Here is a 16931-nt window from a genome sequence, read left to right on the forward strand (position 1 = left end):
TACAAGATGGCGCTACGTGTGAAATTGGCAAATTAGTTACGTTGAGTATAATTTTTTTACTATTCCATTTTTTATTTCATGTTATATAAGAATATTTTAGGAGACATCAAAACCAAAAGATGAGAGAGAGAAGAGCTTTGATTTCAATGTGAGAACTGCTTCATTCGCCGACCGGGATTATCAAGATTTTATATGATTTGTCGCGTAATAATCCATATTTTTCTACAAATATTAATATAATATAATCTGCAACAGACTATATCACTCACTCAAAAACAAAAACGATAACAATAAATATACATTCTATAACACGAAATGTACAGCCGCTAACAAATGTACCATCAAGTAACAGCAATGTAACCTACGATATGCATAAATTTGAATGCTGATAATATTTTATGGCATAAATAAAAACATTTATTTCTACATTAATTAAATATTTACTAAACATTGGCGAGAAATTTCCAGATAAAAATTATGATGCTGAATGTACATTGCAGTGACGTATGCTCCGGAATGCAAGCCGCAGGGCGCGGCGAGTCAAGGCTAGGGGTCATAGAAAGGCGGCCTAACGTCTGTTTTAATTTTATACTTTACTTATTATCAACACAGACCGTAAACTGCGTCTTGATTAATAGAGCGTGGGCGTGTTATACATCAAATTCCCTTTGGGCTGTGAACTTTTAATATTTGAACTTAGAATATGCCAAGAGATACTAGAATAGGTATAGCTCGCAGTAAAACAGTTTAAGATCTTTTAAATATATCCGAGTTAAAAATTACTGAATACATTTAAAAAAAATCTGTTTTAAAATCGTTATTCTTAGTAAATTAATGTTTTTCGTGTTTTAACAAAGCAAGTATCGAGGAACTTCACGCGCGTTGAACTCTAATCAAAGTGAATGCGTCGCATTCTTGGCAATCCAATTTAATGTAATCGCTTCTTCGGAATACCCTGAATTCTTGTTTATATAGTGAGCTAAAATCTATAAGATCTAACGAAGCGTTTAAGCAGTACATGAATTTGAAGGTTATATTTTTTAAATAATAAATATAACAATTTTCAAAAATAAGATAACTTGAAGTACAAATTATTGTTGTATAGTTTGGGGCTGGTGAACCACCCCATAGGTGCCTGGACATATAGACAGCGTTTAAAATTAAAAAAGAACCCTATAAAGGATTAAAATTGGATGTGTAATTTTTAAAAGATGTGAAATCTGATGAAACAAAAGAGTACTTCAGGACATGGAAATATTAGCACCAATAAAATATTATTATTTAAGAACTCTTTTGTTACAGACAAATAGATACATTTAGTATGGTTTTTACATTTGCAGACAGTAGGTACATAACGTAGATATGCTATTTCACAATAGTACATTTGGTCATTGTAAATCAAGCTAAAGTAATATTTAAGGCACATGGCGGCTATAATGGATGTCCTAAAATATTGAAAGGGGCGGGCGCCATAAACAATTAATCATAAATATGGAATTTGATCCAATTATTGATAAATACATACGCATAACACTATAAATTTATTATCATATCTGTATCACAAATAAATCGGTGACCCAAAAACGATTGGCGTTAAACATAGATCTATGACAATCATTTATTGTGACAAAATATATTTTGTGCGCACATTATTCTGTTCTAAATCGATTGTCAACTCAATTTTGAAAGCTCATAAAGTGTTATTACCTAGTCCTAGTCTCTTTCATATTCATTGTTAATCTTTAAACTGAATCTTTTGAATATGCTATACCAAAAAGACAAAGGTGAATCTTCAAAATATATGTACTACTATTAAAGTCTTTGCAGCTATGAGGACAATAAGTTTGTTACCTTAAGAAGAATTATTACTATAAACAAAAACGGGGTTTTAAAAGGTTTCAAACGCCTTTTTATTAACTACTATAAAAGCAAAAGGATTATTTTTACTTAGGTTCTGTTCATTTGTAATCATTTTAGCTGTTTGTTATATTTTCAATAGTAATACTTTTTAATACAAAAAACGTCAAAGTTTAAGATCGCAATGAACCTAAAATTTGATGTGCTTTAAACTAAACAAAGATTATCTTATGTGTTGACACTAAGGCAGAACCTATTAGGGCATTGATGAACAGAAGTCCACATTATGAACACACGAATAACCAATAATCACTCGAAAGACCTCATTGCAGCTGCGTAAATGCTGATATACATCAATTTTAATACCTACACATAATTACTATTATATTATTTATTCCTATAATTTATAGTATTCGCGTCCCAGTTTCGTCAAACGTGTATGATGGTGTGATAACGCGTGGCAAATAATATGTTGTAAGATTATATTACACGCATAAACAACGCATATAAATCTAAGCTATTTGAAAAACTATATAATGAAAATTCACTATGACTGATATCAAATTAAACATACATTATCCGATTTTTTAATGAAACAAGGGTAACTGGGGTCAAACAGGTAGGCTCATCTGAGGTTAAGTAATACCGTCACCCATGGACACTCACCTTGCCAGAAGAATCGCAAGTACGTTGCCGGCTTTTTTTGAATTGGTACGCTCTTTTCTTGAATGTCCCTAATTGGTTCAGAAATACTACAAAGCGATAATATTATATACTTATTTTTTATCAGTATTCTTACTAAGCTACTTATAATACAATACCTAAATAATTACATTATATATACACATTCAATCATATACAAAACACAGTTAACAATTATTACCTACTTCAAAAAAATAGATATAGTAAGATGCATTGAGCATTATAATATATTTAATATTAATTTATTACTGTCATATACTTTGTTCAATTTGGATAATAAGTGTTTTCATTACATAAAATTTAAGTCACTCGAACAATGACTAAAAAAAACTTATTTTTTGGATTGAATTATTTGTAGTTAGTTTAAAATAAAACATATCAGACAAGATGAAACAAACAATTTATGGTAATAAATTATTTTATCTCAAGATAAAAACTTTGAGAAAAATTTGAGAATTTTGACACCTCAAATGGAGCAAATGAAAATAATAGTAATACATTATTCTTAATATCACTGTTAAGTGTTTAAATTAACAGCTTAAACTTAATTACCTTAAATTGGTCTATTAGACCTTAGCGTAGAATATTTTCAATAAATCTTATACGTTTAATTTATTAACATTTTAAATGCAATTCTATTGAGAATTTGGTATTTAAGATCAATAGAGTTTAATGGATAGTTACAAAATTCATGACGATGAGCCTTGTGTGTCAGCTATATGACAATTTCTTTATGAAGGTTATATTATACGGGACATGTTCCTCTTATGTCGTCCCCTCTCTGCAGAAATTTAAAAAATACAAGGAATATATGAGATTATTTAAATTATGAACTATGATCATTTCATGTGGTTTATGTTTTATTTATAGTCAGGGATATGTATTTTAAGGCGCTTTTTATGGGAATTAATACATTCCAAATTTAAAGGTTTTGACTAATGTACAGTTGCTACAAATAATATCTTTCTAAAGGCGATTCTATAAATGAATAGTTAGAGGTATTGGCCGCATTACATAACTTAATGTTATGCGGCCCTAATATTCATTACTAATAACCGAGATTAATCGTATATCTATTGCATACATTAATACAAAAGATTAGTCATACGCTATTGTCCAAAGCTGTCGCTCTGAGCTTTATCTTAATTGACTACTATTTGATTTAGTGCGTGAATACAAACTTATTGCTATCAGGCTTTATTTAAAGAATCCTTATTCGTTGGCAACAGCGATCATTTTCGTTTGATTGAGATTCGTTAAACTGTATAAATATGGACTATGAGCGTAATTAATATTTCGACCACTCTTATTAGCAACTACGTAAGAATCAAAATATAATTTCTAATGTGTGGCGCCTACGGGGACAGGGCATGTCATGTAGCTATTATAAGTGACATGTATTTGGTAAGACAAGGATATAAGATTTTTATCAAGGGAATGTTAGGGAGTGAAAGAACTATACTTGAATATTTCCTTGATCTTATCTTTGGCGGATTTGATAATAAAATATTATGTGTTAATTGAGATATGTATCTAATGTGAACACTATTCTATCAGGAAATTGTCATGAATTTTAAATTATTCCAAGTCTTATGATATGGGCAAAGGTTTAAACGTTTAAAAGGTGTAAAAAAAAGGTTTATTAGCCAAAATACACAAATGTACACACAAACAGGCAGAGCTTTTATAGTTCCTACCTATTTGTTACGTTTTCAAGTTCACAGGGTACAAATTTTTACATGTCTACGGGGAACGAATTCCGGTTCTGTGATATTTATTTTTACTGAAGAGCGTTTAACGAAGCGTATTACAACAACGTAGTCTCCGCGTTCCAGACACATTTCTGAGTTTCACTGATTTATTTAAATATATGATGCTGAGCAGTCTACCAATTAAACGATAATAATTGTTTTGTCTCACCTTATTCCAGGGCTTGATTGAGATATATCTCTATTTTATAAAGTAAAGTAAGCCAAGCATATAAGACTAATTACCAAATGTTAGTATACACATTATTTATGTTGGTAACACATCGGTATTGAAAATCCACGTTGTAATATGTCAGTAATAATTTTATAGACTAATGAGGTCACGGTAAATGCGCATTTATAAAAGATCTTACGAAGCTTACAAGAAGCTGGTAAAAATATAATATTTAATATTTCAAACATCAGTCATTTGTTTATTTGTAAAGAAAAGCGTCAGTACAACCACAACCCCGAAACAATTTAGCTGGAATGCAAACCCGGAAATCGAGTTAATCTCTTTAATAATACGTTGTCCACTTGAGCCCCGAACAAGAAAACTTACTTTTATTATATATATACAAGAGGTGACGATTCTATTGAATAATATATACGGCTTAGTAATTGGACATATGAGTAGTCTCTCAACACTAATAAACCGTATATCAATTTCAAAACTACACGTGCGCAGGCGTTCTTTTGTAATATAATTGTAAAAGATTAAATGTCAAACTGTTGAACGATATGACATGGAGTGGATTTGCGATAATGTTGTCAGCTGTCGAAACTGCTACGTCACCGATTGTCAGTCACGATGATGTTACGTATTGCCATCGCGCAACCATTTAGGGGAATAGAAACAATATCTCTTTACAAAGGTTTTTTCTATCTAGAGAGTGTTCATTTGTGAATATTTTATAGGACGTTTATGCAAGGAAAGTTCAGCCAAATTAAGGTCACACTTAAATCCTTTGATTGGACATAAAATATATACGTATTTAACAATATTAATAGTGTTCTTACTCTATGAAATGGACTTAATTTACACAAATTTCGGTAAAAATATTTTATACTGCCTTAAAAACTTTTAAGACACACGAATTTTATAGGCTTTCAAGAATACCTGCACTAAGTCGTCATTAGCAAATTATGCAAATAAGACAAAAATTGTCGGGACAGTCGCAAAGTCCAACAAAAGGTGCCATTTCTCACCAAAAGATAACGTCCTAACTGCGACAGTTGAGCTAAAGGGCTGTCTTATTAGAGTTTCGTTCGTTCTACGTCCAGACCACCATGGGAGAGGGCTCAGTTTCATTGATATGTCATGTTCCCCACTCGGACATTTGTAAGTGTTCTAAACGGTGCGATTACTAGAACCAGTATTTGCCAAACTGTACACGTATTGTTACTTCTGTTATGTATATGTATATAAAGTACAAAATAGATGATTTCACTAGAAAAACATTCGAAGTCGTTCAAAGTTCTACTCGTACATACATTTTCTATTTATTACCAAAACCAAGTTTCGATTTAAAGTTTTTATTGACACGATGATAAAGCTAATTTTCATGACGTAAGTCGCGGAATTAACAACCATTATATACAATATTAACTAACAATTCTACTTTGAGAATCTCTGAGCCCAGACTCTGAGTGCAATGGGAACCGTTTACTTTACTTTGTTGCTCGCAATTTATTTTAATTACCTAGTTCTATTTGGTTTTTGCGTTGACGTTATGGAAGATAAAACTAAAGTACCTTAATGTGTTTCATCTAGCACCCATAAAGTGCGCATTGACATGAAAAATATGCTTTTCTGGAATCAGTGATTTAACACGCGTATTGCTGCCTGATTTATATATTTAATGTAAGTAGTTACTTTAATTCATGAATTTCATCGTTTTACTTTTGATAAATCAGAGAAGTTATGTTAGGCTTATTTTCTACTGAGCAGATATTACAGAACATATATATAAACTGTACAAAGTATCCGATTAACAAAGAGAAAAGTCCATACATTTGTTAGCCATTGTTGCCTTAGGCACTGTGTCTGACCATTTATAAATAGGACATATTTGGACAACGAGCGACGGCCGATAAATAACGCTATAGAAAAGAAAAGGCCGAATGTACGTCTCGATACGCTGATTGTAGATACTTAACGACTATTGTGTTGACTTTTATTACGTATAGAAGATATATTGCCTTGGTTAGTCTATGCTCGTTGCGATAGTAAAAGCGTGCAAAAAGTAGTTACACATAACTGGAGTAGAGATTACATTTACGAATGTTTATTTATTTATTTAACTAACTTAAAAGTTACCACAACTGCGACAACATACCAAAAATGTTAAAAAAGTAATACGTAAAATATTTACATGAAGCTTCAATTACGGTTTAACAAAGTCGCTCTACGAACATAGAAAAAAAAATGTTTATTTCGGAGACAGTATTAAACACGCGCAACTTCTTTATCAAGGAGATATATTTGTTCTGGATTATTTCTTATGTACCTTAGTAGGTACTTATGAGCGCGACATGGACTTATTTATGGAATGTGAAATTTGGTCTTGGTATCAATATCTATATAATTTTAATTGAATATTACAACGTTAATATATAAGTACTCATAAGTATTATAATTTTGTTAGGCACTGGTATTGGCAATTTGCAATAAATAATTCAGTACTTTATCGAGGCGGTTCAAGTTACTGTGCGTATAAGTTACATATTAACTGGAGTACTATTCTAATTCATAGTTGAATGAAAGTCTAAAATTTATATTATAGAGTAGGCTTAGTGAGTTTGGAGTGATTTATAAATAATTTTGATTAGAAAATATAGCACATACATCTCTACATCAATACATACATAAGTCTAAAAACGGCTAATTTATACCTAATATTTTAGAAGCGTGTATGAAGGTCCAGTTCATATAAGAAAGATTACTTGAATTAATATTTTTGTATCCTAAATTTGGGCCGCTTAAATTGTAGTTAATTTCTGTAAGTCGAAAGGTAAGACGCGCCTATCAGAATCGACTCCCGCGCAGAAACGTAAATACCGGCACTATTTAAGGAACCATATTGGATGCGATCTAATGACCTATACTGAGTTATTCTATACGCAACGAATGGACCATTTGGACATTTTTATTATGACGGCAGAGATTCAGTTCTTACATTCAAATAGAATGAGATGTTTAGTCAAGCAATGAATGTGGGAGTCAAGTGGGTGACTTTGATTTTATGGGCTTATAATGATCTTAAACCAATGCAATAATATATTAATACCAATAATCGTGTTAAGGCTTCAAAGCCTTTCATTTACTCGCAAAGACATTCAATAGTTACTTGAAGCTTATAGTACATACATACAAAAGAGCTGCGAATCCCGACACAGATATTTTTTACTTAAAATGCTTCCCAATGTGCAAGCATTGTAATCCATACTTAAACACATTTTTATTTAGAGGATATGAATACAAAAAAATAATGACAGGTGTATCTCTCTCTCTCTAATCTCTTTAGATAAACACGATATAAATATACACTAGGAAGATTATAAAAGGTAATTCGCACGGTATATCTACACGATTATGCGATCTATACGATTTTTTCTGTTGTGAATGTTACATTCTATAAATTCATCAAATGTCAATACTTTGACTCTAGTAAAAGTACTTTTAAAATTGAATAAATATATTTAGATTCAATATTAGGTAACAAACAATTGCTGCTGTATCGGCAAATCTAAATGGTAAATTAGCAAGCGAGCTGTTTAAGTTCAATGTCGTCATGACAATGGACAGGAGGTGACTTAAGAGCCTTCAAGGATAATTGTGTCATTTGGTAAGTGGCTGCGATGTATATCTTAGTTATGGGGCTCTAATTAGATTAAATGGCCTGGATTGCTAAGGGCCGTGAATAAATACGAAAGGAAGCATTTTGTTATGCTTTCAATAGTGTATATAGTCAAGAATTCGATTTTTAATGTGAGACAGACTACATATTACTGGAGGAGGTAAGTTATGATATATTAAAATCTTCGGTGTAATTAAACATTTTTTATGCGTTTATTGGCAACCGTCACCGTTAAGATATATCGAATAATTTTGAGTTTTAAAGTATCCAAAAAGGATTCCAACCATATCTTGCTCTATTACTTTTCATTAAATATATACAATTAAGGTGTTTTATATTACATTTACTAAAGAAAAATTAAAACCGATTTTCTTAAAGTAGGTTACTACTGCTACTAGTCCTAACTGTCTAATATAATGCACACTTTTCAACGTAACAGTCCCTTAATCGCCGCATCACGACTCTACTTTACGATAATTAAAGGAGAAATTCAAATTAAACAAACACCTACATCAATGTTTCGACAACCCTCGCGTGACACTCAAATCGATTAATCGATACAAAATTCGTTATCTGGTTCAACAAGCGTGTCTAATGAATAGGAACGCATAACTCAGAGATCGAATAATCGACACCGAGTGATCAGATCGCAATCGATTCTGTCGATTTATAACGATCTGTAGTTTCCTGTAGATAGCTTATCTATGCCTGGGCTTGTTGCAATTTGTATTTGTATGTGTAATGGACGCGTCATAAAGGTATCGAGGAGAACGGCGTATGGAATATGATAATCACTTAAATTGTAGCAAATTGCATCATTTATATTGAGTAATGAAAGTATTTCCTAATAACCTTCTCCTGCTCTAACTAACACCATAATTATTATTTCATTTTCATCCCAAACAACTGTACTTTCACATCTTCAAAATTGAAATTTAAAAATGAAACAAACCTTGAGCTTTTATAGCGTCCACAGCATGTGGGACTCCATCCCATGGTTTAGGTAGGTCCAAAAACACCGCATCAGCGCGTCCAGTTACTTGTTCACTAAATCCTTTTTCTAGCACATCTCTGTGTTGGACCTAAAATCAGCACAATCTTAGTACTATTAAATTATAGAAAACAGGACATTGTATAAATAAAAATCTGCTTAAAGCAATAATTGAACTATGTAACCTGCATTGTTTATTTATTTATTTACACATTTTTGCACTCGAATCAAAAAATATTAGAAAAAGCATAGTGCGGCCTTATTGATATTATGTCTTCCAGGCTACTTTAAATAAAGCAAACAGTAAAAAAAGAATTGTGAAGAAGTGCAAGGGTGCGAAACATATTTTATATAACACAAAATAATAATAAAAACAAAAATGATAATGATTTTACAAATATATGAAATCTTAATATTATTAAGGTAAATCTATCTATAGACGTAATGGAATTGAAATTAGGAATTCCAAATTAATATTTTTTATTAACAGCTATTTATTCGTGTATTTGTTTTCGAAAACAATGATTCATTTAGTTTTCCCGTTTTATTGCTTTTTACTTTGCGTCATTCCATTTATAAAATTGAAAACATAAAATATCGCGTTATTTATTGCAGCGGTGTCGCAAAAAATACACAGTGCGTTTTTGGTTTCAACGTTTTTGTTTTAGACATTTCGTCCTGCAGAACATGCCTCGCGGACGGCCGGAGACCAAAGTTGATAATGAAGAATTGAAGGTTATTGTCGAAGCGGATCCAACGCAAACTACGTCTGAGTTAACTGCATGATGGAAAAGGTAGCTGCTAAACAACCAAGGCTGGTTACTCGCTATTGCTGCTTCACGAAAACGCTAGTCCACACACTGCACAACAGACTGCTACCAAAATAGAGGAGATTCGAGGTAAAAAAATTAACTCTGATGGGGCAGTCGAAACCACCTTCAAAGAATTTGTTGATTCCAATCCGATTTTTTATGAGAGGGATCAATGAAGACACTTCAGACACTTCAGAGGGATCAGTGAAGTGCATAGATAGCAATGAAAATACTTTGATTTTTTAAATATATTCTGTTTAAAAAAAAACTAGTTTTGTTCCTCCCATAGAAAACACCAATTTCATATGTAAAGACCGTAAACAGTGTCGACACTACAAATAGCTGGCCCTTACTAGCGGACCCCACAGACTTTGTTCTGTCAAAAAGATTTGAAATGTAGCAGTTTTTTATAACCAATTTTATAGTTGGCGCAAAAATTCTCATGAGCGTAATGGTTCTCAAGTTCAAAAATTAAATCCTTTCTTTAACGCGATTTGTTTGAGTGAGTGCTTGTAATTTAATATGAACTTTATTGAATAGCAATAAAGTTCAAATCGACTCTACATTTTATTAACAAAACGTTTGTATTTGAAAAAGAAAAGGGCTGTTTTAGGGTTTTCCCGTTATTCGAATTTTTCTCGCCGTAAAAACCACCCTTAGACTTCAACGAACATTTAAAAAAAAGAATTGGTACAATTGGTCCAGGCGTTGTAGAGTTATGCGCTTACCAACACATTTTGCGATTCATTTTTATATTATTGATTATCATTAATATATTCTATCATTGTAATTATTCAATAAAACCGGCAATAACTATTTTACTCCAAACAAAATTTTTGTTTAATTTTGTTTTTTATATAACATGAAAACGTTACTTTTTTAACAAATAACAAAATTCATTGTTTTGCTGCGATTAAAGTTTAATTTTATATTTAAGACACAATTTAAATTTACATTTAAGATGTACAAGTTTTGATAATCACCGTTACATAATCTGCTATGCCATGTGACTCAAACTCCTCCTGGGCAAGTTTAGCACGGTGGTCATGGAAGTCAAATGTATAAACATGCCCATTCGGTTTTACTCGTCTAATTAAAGCATGAGTTAAAGATCCACTGCCAGTACCTGTCAAATATAATATATAAGTAGAAATGTATATAATAAATTATTGTACACAGAATAGTATATTTTTTGGATAAACATATCTAAAGTGGGACAACATATTTCTTGTAGCTTGTTTTACTGAGATAGGTGAGATCTCGAAAAATAAAATAGAAACATGGACATATAAAGACAAGTATAGACAAGATCAATTAATTATTTTAATAACATACTTAGAAGGTTCTTCCAAATGTTTTCTTAAGCTTGTTTATATTAAAATATTTGACTAATTTATGATATATGGTGACACTAACCTGCTTCAACAACAATAGATCCCGGTACTAAATCTAATTGCAATAGAATCATGCTAATGTCTGGTGTGTATATTATTTGTGTTCGATGCGGAAGTGTTAGTGACCAAAGCTCTGGTGTTGGCTGAATAACATGGCCCCAGCCTTTTGATAATTCTACCTAATGGGAGGCAATACTGCAGTTATACACTATATTTTTAATTATAAATTTAAATAATTTTTAAATTTGGTAAATAATGTCTAAGGCATATAGTTGTACAATTTGTTTTAATTTTATTTTGTGAATCATATTGATGGATAATAAGAACTAATTAGTTGTAACTTGTATGCAAATAGAATCCGAATGAACCTAAGCAGAACTGACAAACCAGTAAAACAATCTGGTCTCTTGGTAAAATTATAGATTTATGAGAAATAATAGTAAAAACCAATTCCCATTTCTAAACAGCTCCCAAACCTAAACTCTAATGTGTACAATATTAATTATTAATAACAAGAGGTTATGTTATTTATATTATAGCAAGTTTCTATCTTATATATACCATAGCATACTTACCCTGCTCCCATACTCAATTCCAATTAAATTTTTTACTTTGAGAGCACCAAACGTTGTTTGGTAAACATTTTCTACCATTTCACCTTTTTTGTTTTTAATTTCTGTACACACTTCAATGGCGTGAAGATTATTACTTAGATACAGAATAACCACATCGCCGTCTTCAATTTTCTCTTTATAGCCTCTAAAACTCATGTTAAGTTATTTAAGTATTTTGCTTTGTAAATTTCTATTTTGTAAACAAATCGTAATTAGTAACACGAGAATTTGACACCTGACTTATGAAACTTTCCGACAGTTTTAGTATCATATTACATTTTATCTAATCTAAAAGGGATAGTATTTTTCATAATTGATATGCTCATGTCTTTTATGTCTTTTAAAAGTATAATTATCCTGTTCTTAGTTAAAATTCATAAACTGTTTACATAATGTTACGTGGTGTGTCTGTACTGTGGTCCGTGGATCTTTTTTACGTGGGAAAGTCAATCACAAAATGATAAAGTTTTAAGAAAATTCAGGGAGTTGGTATCATTGGTTAGTAGCTACTGTACTATCTGTATTAATATATAGAATGTTAAAAAAATAAGAAACTCACAAAACAACAATAATAGTAATATTTAGGCAAATTGAAATACCTGCTTTTTATTTACTAATCTTTTCGATAATAGTTTGTATGTAAAGTGTCACGGTTGACATTTGTCCGTCAAAGTGCTATGCGACGGGCTGGTCACTGGACAGCAGTCTAACATTACAAAAATAATTATCAATATTTTTGTATGTGATGTATGATATAAGGAAATTAAATGCAAACTTATAAGCGAAAACATTTCCAATTGAACATTTATCTATTCTGGATTTCAAACTCGAAAGTGTAATAAATTTTTTATTATTAATGACGTAAACATATATCAGGTATTTCTGCAAGTGTTATTTGAATTAATGCAAAAACTCTTGATAAAACATTTTAAAAATGGTGACAATGGATGCAAGCAAAATGACTAGTAAAACAAGTTCACTGAAAGCTTTAATACTGAAGGCTTGGCGAGAAAGATGGACTGATATTCAGTGGGGGATTAATATTAAGACAATACTACCTAGGGGTGTAAGTGGAGATTTGTACAATCTAGCTGACTGTATTTTACAGCAGGCTATGGTAGGATGTGGTGCTAATCAGCTAGTAATATCGTATTTGAAACATTCTCTTGCATCTCACATTGTTTCATATGCTGCTGTACTTCAAAGAATTGCAAAGTTTGACTCATTTCACAAACCTCACTGCATACTCAGTCTTTTAGAGTTTTTGGAAAGTTTTATTGACAATGTCACTTGCCGAAGCAAAATGGAGGAAGAAATTTTATCAAATGCAATATCCTCTATAATTTTGTGGCTATTACAAGTGTATCACTACTCACTGAGTAAATATCCTTCATCAAACCCTAATCAAAGCCAAGAGCTTTTGGAAAAGTCAACCTTGCTGCTGAATTCTATAATGAATTCAGATTTTTTAATAGCTATGTTTTATTTGGCAAAACAAAATGATCCTGAAGAGTACTCAGAGGTTACTAAGAAATGTCAAGAAATTACAGCATTTATGATGATGAATACTCAGTTTAAAGCACCTCTTACAATACATGATACTATTCAAAAGATTTGTAATATGGTTCTTGATAAAATTGCACCTTTCAATAACAAACCTGAAACTGTAACATACTGTATACAAGCAATTGTTGCTATAAATGTGTTAGCAAAGCCAAGTGCAGAGGTACAATATCTGTCAAATCAACTTTTAATCATAAAGAGAATTAAAGGATTTTCATTATCTAGAGTATATAGTGAACTAATAAGAGCATGTTTCATTTCACTGAATGATGCTAGCAAAGATGCCATGAAACAAGCCTTATGGGCTGCTTTTACATTTTTAAAAGTACCTCAGATAATACAATGTATGCATAATATATGTGGGACACAGAGCAAAGATGGAGACTATTCTGTTGAAGTTGTAGAAGCTTTTGAAAAATTATTACAAAATACTCCATTGCTTGATGTTGTTGATGCTAAGAATAGTTGCAACAGTGTAATATCCCTCCTGGAACCTCTAGTTAAATTAAATGTTGTTACTGAAAGTCACTTATCTTATTTTAACCAGAAACGTGAGACTAAGGATCTTAAATTACAAAAATTAGAGCCAACTGGGCTTCAGGGACCTGTGCCTAATTTTATCACACGAGCTGAACCTACTCTAGCTGGTATTCTGAAGACTATGGGTGGTGATTTCCATAAGATTATAGATTCATTATATTCAATGTTATGCCAAATAGTAGGGGGTACCACATTAGACACAATCCTGTCTGTTGCAACTGTTGAAGGAAAATCAAAATTATTTGTATCAAGACTAATAAAGTTCAATGAGTTTGCTTTACTTGCTGCAAGTGAGAAAGGAGCTTCTCAATCTAGGGTCTATGTATTTGATATAACATTTTTGATACTCTGTTCAATTGTTCAAGAATATGGTGCTGAAGCTGTTTTAGATGAAAATGGGGACTCCTTCTTTGAAAAATGGGTTAAAGAGTTTTTGCCCCAAAATGGTGCATACAAATGTCCAAATCAAATATTGCAGAAATGCGACCAACAACTTGTAGACATCTTTATTCATCATCTGAGTGCTTCTGATTTTGACTTTAAAAATACTAATTTAAAGCCTCATGATTTGTGCATGAATGTTAGTGGCGTTATGAAAGAGGTCTTATTTGCTTGGGAGCAAGGTTCAATCTCATCTGTAGATGTAAAGAGAATGCTTGACTCTATGAGGCAAAAAATGGCTTCTCTTGCAGTGTGTGGTTCAGTATGGCTCTGCTCATACATTAATGTTGTACATGAAGATGCTACAATTAAGCCAATGAACATGATTCAGCAGTTATGTAGTCCTCCAAATGAAGTTGAAATGGCACAGAGTGATAATTTTAAGGAGCGAGCAGTTTTGATGTGTTCTATAATAAGAAAGTTACAACATGATGTCCATCCACCATCTGTACCGAAAACAAAAACACTTTCTCATTTGATTGTATCCAATCAACCAATACTTGAACAGCTACAAACAGTTTGGGACGATGTGAAAGTTAGGGGATACTTACATATTGATGCAACACACATTGTTCAAAGTCTATTAAACACTGCTGGTCATGTATGGTTTGTAACAAATCTCATTAAGGAGACTCTTAAGTTTAGGTATCAAGAAGAACTTGATAGATCTGTAGATATTGTTCTGGCAATGTTTCATTTGGATATAGAAAAATGTACCGAAGCTTTGTTACAACATGTATTGCCACAGTACTTGTATAATGCCAAATTAATTGAAGAATTAGTTGAACCTCAATCAACAGTACTTGCAAAGATATGTGTGTACAGTATATTTGCTGCTCTTGATCAGAGTATAACAACAAAACCTCAATCAAGAAAACGCAGACATGAAGATTCTGAAGATTTAGAGGGTATTTCTTCCAATAAATTACGACGGCTAAATGACAACTCTTCAGATGGAAGTGTTTATCATTCAAGAGAGCACAGTTCAGGAGTTGTTATAAAAGAGCCATTGCAAACATCCTTAGATATGTTATTTAAGACATTTTCACAACTGGCTGGTAAAAATGGTTATGTAACTCCTCAGACTCGGTTTATTTATGAATTTTTGGTTTTTATTATTCAGTGTGGTCAAGAAAGAGCACAACTTGTATTACAGAAAATGCCTAGTGAAATAGTTCCAACTTTAATAAAGGCACTTCCAGATAATTTTAACGTGGCCATAATTTTAAGATTGTATGAATTAACTACGTCTTACGGTAGAAAAGATGCAGCTAGAGATTTATGTCTTTTGCGAAATATGTGGTTACGACCTGAATAAATGTAATTGATGTCTTCAATAGAAATAAATGTTACATGTAGATTTATGGTTTTCTTTGATTAAAGTCCTATTATCAATGCAGTGCACAAAGGGGTTTTAAATAAATTTCATTAATTTCAATACTTCATTTATTATCTTTTAGCTATTCACATAAAAAAATTCTGAACTAATATTTTGTTCATCGCTTTTTATTTCACAACATTTACACAACCATTTTAATTACAAAGGGGTAAATTTAAATATTTTTTTAATAATAATTACTATAAGTCTAAAAAACAAATCTACAAATAGAGACTTAAGAGGAAATAATTTCTTAAAAAACAATTTTTAGACCTCTAAAGTGTTTGTTACATTTTTAAACATCTTACGTCAAATGAGAGAAAAAATTTCTTTAGGTAGTATAACTCGAAAAATCAAAAACACACTGAAGAGCTTTAAAAATATCAAGTACATAAAGTATGTATTTAATGTAAAGTATGTAATTAAAACCTTAGTATAATTTTTCCTTGGACGGATATAATCTAATAATACTAAGTACAGAAAAACATTATTTATTTACTAGGTCACTAAAAAATCAACAATTGCACAATGATAAATCTATATACAATATTATACCAAGTTCAAATCATCACATTTAATGTGTTGTGACTTTAAATGGATGGTAGCATGTTTTGTACAGTTTCAGTAAAAATAATTTACAACTTTTACTAAATTTATTTACTAACTAGATTTTGTACACCTTAATTACGCGAAGATCACAGGAGAGTTCCAGAGATTACCTATATATATATAATATTTTTTTATACAAAATAGAAGTAAAGGTAACAATCAATATATGAAAAATGTGTACAAAATACTTAGACCAGTAAAAAATGTATTGGTCAGCGACAAAATTTATAGTAATGCATCTGCATTGTAGACATCTAGAGATAGCTGTGTTATAATGCCGGCTTTTTGGCCTCTGGCGAATCTGCATGTGGCTCATCTGAAAGAAAATATTAAATATACCTCACAATTCCTTCCATTCCTTAAAATATTTATTATTAAAAGGCAAAGGTATTATTATACAAGATTTGCATCTAAACATAAAT

The 16931-nt window shown here is 31.4% G+C and overlaps 3 protein-coding genes across 5 annotated transcripts in view; 1 reads left to right on the plus strand and 2 right to left on the minus strand.

The window, feature by feature from the left end:
* LOC123707838 (tRNA (adenine(58)-N(1))-methyltransferase catalytic subunit TRMT61A) overlaps positions 1-12629 on the minus strand; it is a 47180-nt gene extending 34551 nt beyond the window's left edge. The window contains exons 1-5 of one of the 2 annotated variants that reach the window (XM_045658207.1): positions 12578-12629; positions 11940-12123; positions 11387-11543; positions 10954-11096; positions 9120-9249 (exon numbers count right to left, since the gene is read on the minus strand). In XM_045658207.1, coding sequence (XP_045514163.1) covers positions 9120-9249; positions 10954-11096; positions 11387-11543; positions 11940-12017 — 508 coding nt within the window. In that variant the 5' untranslated portion in view covers positions 12018-12123; positions 12578-12629. Of the gene's footprint in view, positions 1-9119; positions 9250-10953; positions 11097-11386; positions 11544-11939; positions 12206-12577 lie in introns of those variants that run through there. The other variant, XM_045658199.1, reaches the window with a different exon arrangement.
* LOC123707828 (mediator of RNA polymerase II transcription subunit 24) lies at positions 12316-15882 on the plus strand. Its single transcript, XM_045658186.1, has one exon. It carries the CDS (start codon positions 12913-12915, stop codon positions 15838-15840), a length of 2928 nt encoding a protein of 975 aa, XP_045514142.1. The 5' UTR covers positions 12316-12912; the 3' UTR covers positions 15841-15882.
* Positions 15883-16213: 331 nt separating this feature from the next.
* LOC123712484 overlaps positions 16214-16931 on the minus strand; it is an 81875-nt gene continuing 81157 nt past the window's right edge. For both annotated transcript variants that reach the window (XM_045665604.1, XM_045665596.1), the window contains exon 12: positions 16214-16825. In XM_045665604.1, the coding sequence (XP_045521560.1) occupies positions 16779-16825 (47 nt within the window). In that variant the 3' untranslated portion in view covers positions 16214-16778. The remainder of the gene's footprint in view (positions 16826-16931) is intronic.

Source organism: Pieris brassicae, chromosome 1 (genome assembly GCF_905147105.1).
Source record: "Pieris brassicae chromosome 1, ilPieBrab1.1, whole genome shotgun sequence".
NCBI classification, from domain to species: domain Eukaryota; kingdom Metazoa; phylum Arthropoda; class Insecta; order Lepidoptera; family Pieridae; genus Pieris; species Pieris brassicae.

Bases quoted from the DNA above. Each gene is read 5' to 3' on its own strand.
- LOC123707828 (XM_045658186.1), top strand. From the start codon at position 12,913: ATGGTGACAATGGATGCAAGCAAAATGACTAGTAAAACAAGTTCACTG.